Here is an 11,529-nt window from a genome sequence, read left to right as displayed (position 1 = left end):
AGTTTATTAATGAGATAATAATAATTATAAGATAATTGTTATGACCTCAAGGTTTAATAGAGTTTGTATTTGAATGCTAACATAATTATCATTCGTTAGTTAAGTAATATAAATAAACAGATTCTAAAATTTATGAAACAAAAAAATGCAAAACAAATAGCATTAAAGGATCCACACGTTTCTTTTATCCTTAGCCATCATCTACTGTAACAAATTGCCGGACTTTATGGAGCTCCGAATCCTTCGTTCTTGATCGCGATCACTGTTATAAATCCCTGAATCTGCAAATAAACTCCATCAAACCCTACTGCATACTCACTTTCTCCTACCTCTCCGCGTGTGACGACTCGACCCTGCTACAAGTTGGCCGCCGGCAACTCCAGTCCCGATAACCGCCACGAACCGATGGTATATAACCTCTGACCTCAATCTGAGTTGTTTCGCCATATTAGTTCCAATCCCAACGACATGCGCCATCACCATCACGTATCGTGTACCACCATCGTTCAAGTTTCCGCCTTTGATTTGTTATGTTTTTAAAGAAACCGACAATTTGTTATGTTTAGAGAAACCGACGTCATGTTTCTTCTAGTCACCGTTCAAGTCCGTGCATCACCGACTTTGTTCGGGTCCATATATGTTTTAAGTGTTCGAAGATATATGGCACCTATAATCGTTGATTTCTTATGGCGACTAACGCACTAATTAATTGACTGGGATTTGATTTACAAAGAAAATAACAATGCAGATAATAAGTTTCAATATAATAAGAGTTTGATATGTTTTGTTTTGATACACATCATATTGTTATGATCAATCATAGGGTGTTTGGCATAAACTATGCATTAGTAAAGTATTTTATATGAAGTGCAATATTAATGTATTTATAATAATGCTTGATCATATAAAAAGAGTTTTTGCTTGTTTTAATAATTATTGAAATTATTCTACTGTACTTTTGTTCCTTTATTATAATATTATAATGAATGGGTAAAGGTTGGCAACGTAAGAATTCTATATGAACACTTATAATTTTTAAAACTAACATTTTGGATACTAAAACAAGAAGCTGACAATTAAGATTTTAACGGTCAATCAAAAGGACGTTTGTCGAGAGAAATCAACGAATCAACCTATGTAAATTAAGTGTGTGTATCTAAATAATAAAAATGTAAATAAACCGTAGGTTCTCATAATTGTTGAAGACAAGCCAACTTGTTTATTTTTGCTTAATCATTAAGGTACGGATTCTGTTTTTCTTCACTCATAGTATTGGTTCTAGTCTATTTTATATTCGATGTCCGTCACTTCGTAGTGCGGATTTTTGTTATCTAGTTCGGTTTATTCGTATGATATGGTTATATTAATTTTATAGCATGCAATAGGTTATATATATTTTGAATTCATTATTGCATGTTCCTGTTTAAATATCTTTTAGTTATACGACTTTAGTTCAGTACTCTGTTACCCGAGCATTTCTGACTTGTCGTTGGGGCGTCAACGACATGGCACTTATCGTGACAGTGCGTAATCAAAGTTCACGGCGTCTCTAAAAGTACTCATGTAGTACCTTGGCCACTTAGAGGCGTATAGATCGATCTTAGCTCCGACTCCTGACTCCTGACTCCTGACTTCTGTTTGAGATGGAACAATGTGTGCACGCCACCCACACCGTCTCCTTGGTGCATGGACTAGCTAGCTGTGTACCCCTCTGTTTAGGCTCTGGGTGCTTCCGTATTACACGACCTATTTATTTTAACACCATCGTCGTGTATTTTAGTAATTATATTTTGTTTCGCTATATTTCTGGTCCGTTTTGATATGTGTATACGCATTTGGTTAAATTTGAGTATATTCAGATTACGTCCCGATCGTGTATCGAATTATGTTTCGCATCTAATTATAGTTCGGTCTAAAACGTGGTTTTATATCCGCAATAGTTTCAGTTTTATTTCAGTATGTGTTTTGTCTTATGTATGCCTTTACCCGTACCATTGTTCTCTCCGTTACTGGGCAATTTTTGGCTCAGCCGTATTTTCTTGTTTGTGTCTGTCTTATTTGCTAACAGGTAATTCGGGAAATCGGGGAGATCAGTGATGAGAGAGCGTAATAAAGTTCAAGATTTTAGAAGACTATAAATGTTTTCGATTATTTGATGGAATTAAATTTGACATAGGCTTTTATGAGTTATGTTTTGATATCTGTAATAGTGACACGTCAGCCTGCTCCGGGTTGGGGTGTTACATAGACAGTCTGTGTGTCTAAATAATTTTTTTGAAAATTTTTCATCATACCACTAACATTAATCTAATATTCATTTCATTTGTATTTTCTTAGAAAATGTTTATAGTTATTAAAGCTATATTTATGTATTTATAAATAAAATTTTGAAAAAATTACTATAATAGTTGATGCTCTGAGAGACCACAGGATGTACATGTTTTGATTTGAAAGGAAATTAATCATCATTCGTCCCACAAGTTCCACAAGTTCATCTGCATTAAATATTGTCACTCATTGTGGCGTTATATTACGTTTGATAAATCTAAGATAATAATTTATAAGATATATGGTATCACATATTCACATGGTACGCATAAAAATTCCCATAACTTTACATGCACCAAATAACGGATTATATGTGTTCAATAAATAAACATAACTGAAGACTTTAAGAATAAACCTAACAATGCAATAAAACGTGAAATCTCATGTAAAATAATGAGAATTAATTAATATAGTCATGCAATAAAGTGTGAAATCTCTTGTAACATAACAAGGCACGTACTTCGTATTAAATTGGATTAGATAATATCCTTGTATACATACATATCCATAAGAATTAATTCATATATTTTAATATATTTTGTATTAACGGATACATATATATTGGATCAAACAAAATATATTTTAATATTATGAGAGTTAATCTTGATTATGCGCATGCATACATATCCATATAAGATCAAGCATAATATATTTCAAAATATAATGAGAATTAATCTAGATTATGCACACACATACATCCATAACATGACGTTGACGTACAGAAGAGGAGCGACAAGCGTCATTGTATCCCAACTAATGGCTAAACTTGACTAAGGATGTTGGGGGGTGGGGGGGGGGGGGGGTTCACGGTTATCTTAATCGGTTATGCTTTATTAATCTGGATGAGATGAAATCATTTTTAATGTAAGCATCTTTCATTAGCCTCTCAATATTCTATGCTAAAATGTATAGTATTCGAATAATTATTAAATATTAAATTAATAATAAAAATATTAAACTCAATTTAAGATATCATTGGGTAAATTTCTTTGCTCTGAAAATTACTAGCTTGATTAACAAGATTGAAAGATAGCCAAATTTAACCAAAAAAACTCAAACCAAACGGATTAAAAATGCAAATTTTGGGTTTCGGTTAAGTTTAGCCCAAACTGTACCGAGGCCACACCATACACACCCCTACATCAGGGTGGTTTTCGACTTCTTCGTTCGTCTGGTATCCTTACAATCTAGACTCCACAACGGACTAGGCATTGCCGATGTTATAAGAAAAATATTCATAGTTTATAGCTTAAAATATTAAATAGAATAAATACCAACAAATCAATTAAAAATGTAAGCAAATTAGTTTTTTTTCCTTGTTGAACAACTGATAAAGATTATTTTTATTTGAATACATTATTGTCAATAAGCTAGTAGTGAAGTGGTAAATGATAAGTGAGAGATTTGATATTTAATGTAACTCATGTTCGATTCCTTCCCTCAACATTTAGTTTCAGAGCACCAGCATTTTGATTAGAGACTAAGACGAGTAGAGGCGTCTTTCGCTAGTTAGATCCTTAAACTGAACACGTTTTATCTCACTGTATTATTGTGCATTTAGGCAAGATGTTCACAGACGTTGGTCTTATGTAAGGGTTTTTTCCAAATCAGAATTCGAGGGTATCCTGAAATAATGAATTTAGTCAGTAATTCATTTAAACGATTCGCTAGCTATTAAAGAAAATAAAAAAGTTGTTTAGTATCATAAGACTACCCACGTGACCACAAAAGGCAAGAGTCAGGCAACCAGCTTTCTCTTTAATGTTGTCACCAAACCATCCTTTGTGGGTCCCACTCCTTATTCCTCTGTTTCCGGTTGGTGTGTTCGATCACGTGACATCGTATCGTAAAACACGTTCCACGCTGTCTCTGACGATGATTAATATTAATATTCTTAAGTCTTAACGCGGTATAGTAACCTTAAACTCCTTCATAGTTCATACGACAACTATATTAACGTACGGCCTTTCTTCATGGATTCTCCCTTTTGGAAATATTATACTCCATTCTTTTTTTTTTTTAATTCTTTGTTAATTTTTAATGTTACAATTTTAACTAAATGAAATTATATGAATATATGATATGTCGAGTTTTTATTACAACATGATAGTTAAATAGCGGCTAAACACTTCAATTTGGTGGCGTGAAACATATTATTTTTCTTAAAGAAGCATCATCACGATCTGATTGTGCATAAATAGTTTCATCGTTGAAGAAGAACTCACTTGCTTGAAAAATTCATCTAGGTTTTATGCATTCTTTCTGTCGTGGCATTTGTACAAGAAGCTTTCACGTAACTTGAGTTAAAAGTGATACAATAGAAATATTCTTTCTTTCCTCTTGACTTTGAGTTTTTCGGTTTATAATATATACAATATAAATAAAAAAGTTACATAAAGAAATTACATCTATCTCAGATCATCGAATGATTTTAAAAGAGGAGTGGTATACATCGATAAGTTATAGCAATGACCACGTATAACACCTTTTTCTGTTCTTGCGGTGGTCCAAATTACTCATTTCATGAATTTTAAGTAAGTCGATCACCGAGAATTCATATATGGGGAGGAAGTTTACAATGGTTACCAATAATTGCCAAACCAACATGACAAAACAACAAAAAGTAAGAAATTAATAACTCATTTCCTCAAACTCTACATAATCTACAAACCACCGGCCAATTCTATATTCTTTTGGATAACACCACAAGAGTCAAAGGTTAATAATATCAACACAAGATATAATTAATAAGTAAATAAAAAAAACAGCTATAATATATTCAATGATCATAATAACCACATAATTATATAGACACACCTGATATTCAAATAACTTATATGGTATGAAAATAACTTATCTCTATTAAAATTAGTTATATGTTTTTGAAACTTAAGTGGATAATAGACGTTGACACTTTTAAGAGGGGTAGAAGCCCTGGTTAAAGTTAACCTCAAGAATTTCCCGCGAAAATACAAGATGTGGGACCCACTGAAAAAAAAATGTGGATGACAGGTCAGATGTGTGTAATGGTGACACCCTTTTTTAACCTGGTGGCCGGAGTAACATGACCATATGTGGTATGGATTTTTTACTTTTTGACCAGCAGCTGGTTTATTGGCGGCAAACTCAAAAACTAATAATAATAAAAAAAAAAGAGAAATTGATACCTTCTTGAAGATTTACTTTCAGTCTTTTGAGATTTTAGTTTCAATATTTATTAATCGTCGTGGGCCACAATTGATATCCGCTCAAATATATAATCCAAAATATTTATATTGCAAGTTTAGTATCTTTTTAATAAAATTGAAAGATCAAATAGAGAACCTAAGTTTTTTTTGTAACAACTAACAACAATGAGTTGGAAACATGAACATTGAGATAATATGTATTTTGTGACATATGTTGGTTTTACTGTAATTGCCAAATTTGATAAAAAAAATGGTTTATGAGGATGGGTGTTGTGGGAGGCATCATGGCCACCTCACCAGCTTGTTAAATCACAACGATACCAAGCGCCATGTTCTTCCCCCCGCCTCTAGCATCATCTGGTTAATGCCTTCAACTTAAAATCTATTTAAACCTAGTTAATGCTTAGATTAACGGCTAGCTAGCTAGCTATTGTCTCACTGTCTGTGTGACAGTGATGCAGCGTGATAACTAGCTCTTGCTAGTTATCTAACAATACACTGCCTAACTAACATTGATCGAAGGGCAAAATTAAATGCATCGCAACAATTTAATTAGTTCAACTGATTATAACTACTAAAATAAATTGTTAAATGAATTGCAAGTATAATTAGTTGATGACTGAGTAAAAGAAGTTATAATTGTCAACATATATAGGTAGGAAAAGAAGGTTTCTGTTTGACATTACATGTACTATATTTATCATAATCATAATAATAATAATAACAACAAGAATATATAATAGTAATAATAGTTATAATAGTTTAATTATTAAGTATTAAATGTTTTATTTGGGAATTAAAAATGTGTTATTTCAAACAGTGAGAAACCTAGGTTTTGTTTATGTTTCATGTTGAAAATTTATAGTAAACTTATTATTTCAATTTGTGTATTTTTCTCATGGACTTATTTGATGGTTAATGAGACTGGATGGGCTTGGATGCCAAGCGAGAGATGGGCTTTAGGCCGTAGTGTTCGTGGACTAGAGCTTATTGGGCTGTTGTTGTATGCTTATAGACATATCTTTGTGTCTAGTGAATGAATATGATGGATATTTGAGCATTTTTGTTATAAATTCTGAAAATATTAAGCTCCATATTTCCGGGCTGGTAAACGAAGTGAACGAGGGCATGTTCGTCCTCATTTAACTTTAAGCGAACACAAACAAGAACATATAATTAAACAAGTTGTTTTGTTCATGTAATAGAATGAGCACGACCGTGATTTTTCATATTCATGTTCATGACTTTGTTCGTTTAAACCTGAATGAATAGTTCACAAACATAAATAAATATAAACAAATTCAAAGAAACATAATTATAAAGGTAACCAAGTAAATATATATAACTACTTATGTATTTATTAAATTTCAAACCATATACAAACGAACATAGACAAATGTTCACAAACATAAAAGAACAAACTAAACGTGTATTCTCGTTTGTTCGTTTAGTTAAATGAACAAAAATTTCTATAATGATGTTTGTTCATTTATTTAAAGGTGTATTAATTTTTATTAATCTCAACTATCATCTTTTGGTCGTTGCCGGTACCAACTAACACAGTGGCTGATGATGATCCCACTTTCTATCATATTTGTTCCCAACGACTAAAACAATCCTAAAGCCATTACTTGCTGGTAGCTAGAAAAACGATTTTGGCATTAAAAGTCACATTTTTTTACTGGAAAACTCAACTTGAACACCTCCACCACCAACCGATTCCGACGATGGTTCTGAGATTTCAACGACCTCAATAATTGAGGGCTTTCCGGTGACCTGCAACTAACGATGTTAGAATTATACTAGTTACGAACCATTGGTAACAAATATGATAAAAATTAAGATCACTATCGACCAATTCATTAGTTAATACGAACAACAATCAAAATATGATAGCTGAGAATAATAAAACGAACTGTATAATATCTAACTAACAATTTCCAAACTATACAACAAATAAAAATATGAACCTCCAAACGACAACGTTTAGGCACTTCATTTCTTCTTTCTTTTATCTAAAGTGTTGAGCCAAAAAGCTCACAGCTTTCTCAGCCCATGGCTTCTCACACCCTCTTTTCATCTTCAATTACATGTACCCATCATCAATCCATATACAAACCCGACCCGTTTTCCTCAATTACCCATATACCCACACACAGTTTACACTCAAAATGGTTAGGTATTACCAAATTATCCATTAAACACTCCCATATCCGACCCAAGACCCGACCCGTATCCGCCACTGTTTCTTTTAGTCTCCCAACTGCGTAAGTTATTATTAAATTTGTTGTTTTTTTTAAATTTTATTATTATTATTATTATTATTAATAAAAATTGGAAATTGAGTTGGGTTTTTGGTTGCAGGAATCCAGAGAGGGTTGATTCAGCTGATAAAGTTCCAAAGTTAGTTTTTTTTTAATTTATTATTATTATTATTATTATTATTATTATTATTATTATTTTAAATTGTAAATGTACTTTTGGAAATTGGGGGTTTATTTAAGGGGTGTAAATGAGCCGAGCTCGACTCGTTTTGACTTACGAGAGGTCGAGCTAGTTCGGCTCAGCTTATAAGTCGTTTTTTCAAGCTCGGGCTCAGGGGCCGGCTCGTTTATATAGGGATGAATTGTGTTGAAATTTATATGTAATTTTTCAAATATACATACATATATGCCAAAATTTATATATAAGATTTTCAACTTTGAGCAAATAGTGATTAATCGGCAACTAGTGGGTGGGTACCGACTAGCAATAAATCGGTGCCTAGGCTCGTTCTGCAACCATGATTTATATACATTTATAATTGTGTTTATATAATTTGAGAAAAACCTTAAACGAGCCTAAGCTCGGTTGGAGCTCGTGTAGTACCTTAAATGAGCCAAAGCTTGGTTCGGGCTTGGCTATGCAGCACGGGATTAATACATAGAACTTCAAATGAGGTAAAATTTAAAAATACACAAGGCTCGAGTTTATGTTTGATAACTAAACGAGCTTTATTTGAGGCTCTGGCTTGACTTGAGCTCGAAAAAGTTTGGCTCATTTACACCCCTACTTATTTACGAATGAATTAGGCGTGAATTTGAATTGTTTTAGATGGTCGTTGAAAGGAATAAAGTCATTTGCAATGGGCGAATTGGAGGCGAGAAAGCTAAAGTTTGCGAATACTGGTACCGAAGGGATTCTCATGGGGCTTTTGGTTGAAGGTTAGTGCAATTTCTCTCTTTTAGTTAATGAATTATGGAAATGTTGTGTTTATTTGATTTGATGCATTTTGCGTTTATTCATAGTTAGTTGTATGTGAAATTCAATCGTGCACTAAACAAAAACAAACGTCCTAAGTAAAATCCGACTAATAGCAAAAGATACTAGTAGGATGGAATGACTGCTCCCACTGAGACCCCCGACTCTAAAGAGACCGTTTTTGGTTTTAAATGTAAGGTGTAGTAAATTCAGGTAACATAAAGTGCGGCTAGGTGAGAATACAAAATTTAACAACAAAATACAGTGTGTCCTAATAATATTAGTAGAACACTACCTAGACATAAAGTGGCAAGAAAACTATAGTAGTAACATATAAAAGATCAAACAAGGAAACTAGAACAAGCAGCAGCGGTAACCCCTTAAAAGTCCGTATAGGCTTTCGTAAAACGTCCTTTTGCTTGACATAGATGGTATCAGTTGGTGGTTACTGTGTGGGTGAATGTGAAGTAGGTAGAGCTTCTGATGCGTAGGAGCCTAGTCATATAACTAAAGCATCAAGAGTTGGAGATGAGGTTGTAGAAGATATCGATGAATTCGTGCTCGGTTATAATGATGAAGATTGGTAGGGTACTAGGATTTATATTAGAGACTATAACTTGATCACTTACATGATTGCTTAGTGCTTATTTGATTTTAGAGGTTATTAAAATCTAAGTTAAGCATTTTTATATTCAAATGTTAACATGGTAGAAAATGTCATGATATGCCCAGCGAGGTGAGAAACATGGAAAACGCCTTCAGGGTATCCAGGCGTTTCCGTGACGTTCCGATTAGTTTTGGCCAAAATGGTCTAAAGCATCTCAAAGTGGCCCAAATGAGCCTAAAACATGTCTAAAGTCCATAAAAATAGTATGTTTATTCTTTGCGCCTAGGCCCAAGGCTCACCCTTTGCGTCTTGAGCGCCTTCGGCTACTATGTGTAATTAGTTTATAAGTATTGTTTAAATAGTGTGTGCCTTTGACTCACACCTTTAGGATTCTAAGCGCCTTGGAGAGTCCCGAAGGTGTTTTGAGTTCACTTGTTGAAAACAACTTATTTCACCTTAACATAAGCATAATGCTTTTCTTCTTCGTCTACCTCAATGGCTCAATATATAGGAAACAAACCTTATATGAATTCACCTACGATTATCTGTTTCTGTGGGGCGTATTAGTTACTTATATACCCTTATTCTGTTTATCAGCTTCTTAAATTTTAATCTGCAGGAACAAACCGGGCTTCAAAACTGTTGCGTGCAAACGGGTTTACACTTACCAAAGTGCGCGAAGAGGTCATCAAACTGATTGGCAAACCCGACTTTTTTTACTACAGTCCCGAGCACCCTCCTCTAACCGAATCGGCTCAAAAAGCCCTTGATTGGGCTGTTGATGAAAAACTCAAATCAGGCAACTTTCTATATATTTCGCTATTCAAACTCAACCGCAATGCTAATATTATTTTAATTATTATTAATTTATAATCTTATAAATTTAGGCGATGACGGGGAAATTACGACATCTCACTTACTTCTCGGAGTATGGTCTCAAAAGGAAGGAGCAGGATACAAAATAATGGCGACACTCGGTTTTGATGACGAAAAAGCCCAACAACTTCATTCTTTGGTTTCAAAACCGGGGTTTGCTGAAGATTAATAAGCTCGTTGACATACATTGTTGTTGGTCGTCAACTCTTTTCGTTTCAAACCGTTTAATTTTGCTGGTAAATGTTGTGATAATTTGATTTATGTGATTTTACCATTCTTGAATAATTAGAATCCTATTGTTGTTTCTTTGTTCAAAGTTATCATTTTGACTTTTTAGAGTCCAACTTGCATAATGGACCCATTCTGACTCAAACCAAAACAACCCTTTTTATAATGGACCCGTTTTGACTCAACCCATTTTGACCTATGACCCAATCGACCCAACCCAACCCAACCCATTTGCCACCCCTACTTCGGCCTGATTAATCCTTGAAATGAACATTAATAGCACCTTGTTTGACAACCAAAAACACCAGCTAAGATACCTATTAACATTTAGCGAAAATGAATCAAGATTTGATAAGCATTTAGCCCTCAACAAGCAACACATGAGTGATCTTAATATGAGCAAAGAAACCATCAGAACAAGAGTTTTGTGAAGTAGCTTGATGTTAAGTAACTCCATAAGCTTGACCACAATTGGGATCCTCCATGACCATTCATAAACCATTTAAGATCGAGAGACCGGTCACGCTTTCCAAGATGAACCCGAGTGTCCCACTAGTTAACTCAAGCTCATAATGTTGAGCAAGAAACAATGTAGTTACGGCTATCTTGACAAACTATAGCTAGCTCATTGCACCCAACGAGAACACAGTCGCCCGTTGTATTTTCAGGTCTGGCCATCTGAATGAGTTTCTCAGGCCATGGGTGTGAGTTTTCTCCATTTCTGACAAGTATTAGACTATCAGTAGTTGTAACTTGTAACTACATGTATTTGAACGGAGACTATAAAGAAAGAATGAGGACAACCGCCCTCCACAAACAAAAAATGTTATTTATACGCTAAAATTCTGATCCCCCCACCCCCCACCCCCTTTCCAATAAAATTTTGGTTAAGCACTCTGATCAGTGATCACTCATCATAAAAAGAATCTTGGGTGCGTCAGCGTCACCGGAGGTGATTACTAATGAATCTTGGGTTCGTCACTCGGTTTGGTACATCTCTAAAACACTGAGAGCCCGAGAAGTGACATGTTTAACCAAATTCGGTTACCGAGTTATATTTTA

At 34.1% G+C, this 11,529-nt stretch overlaps 1 protein-coding gene across 2 annotated transcripts; it reads left to right on the top strand.

Moving 5' to 3' along the window:
- Window positions 1–7,491: 7,491 nt before the first annotated feature.
- On the top strand, window positions 7,492–10,532 carry LOC143625409 (ATP-dependent Clp protease ATP-binding subunit CLPT2, chloroplastic-like). 2 transcript variants are annotated; one of them, XM_077095743.1, is made up of 5 exons: window positions 7,492–7,783; window positions 7,881–7,919; window positions 8,610–8,719; window positions 9,983–10,170; window positions 10,259–10,532. In XM_077095743.1, exons 1-5 carry the CDS (start codon window positions 7,572–7,574, stop codon window positions 10,406–10,408), a joined length of 699 nt encoding a protein of 232 aa, XP_076951858.1. In that variant the 5' UTR covers window positions 7,492–7,571; the 3' UTR covers window positions 10,409–10,532. The 2 variants fall into 2 exon arrangements, with proteins under 2 accessions (XP_076951858.1, XP_076951857.1); XM_077095742.1 differs by having other exon boundaries at window positions 7,494–7,783; window positions 9,983–10,162; window positions 10,251–10,532.
- Window positions 10,533–11,529: the final 997 nt, after the last annotated feature.

This window comes from Bidens hawaiensis, unplaced genomic scaffold (assembly GCF_021521415.1).
Source record: "Bidens hawaiensis isolate Kalapana, Puna unplaced genomic scaffold, B.hawaiensis_p1.1 tig00004105_1, whole genome shotgun sequence".
Taxonomy (NCBI): Eukaryota; Viridiplantae; Streptophyta; class Magnoliopsida; order Asterales; family Asteraceae; genus Bidens; species Bidens hawaiensis.
The sequence above is the reverse complement of the archived record's forward strand: the minus strand, read 5'-3'. Positions and strand labels throughout refer to the sequence as shown.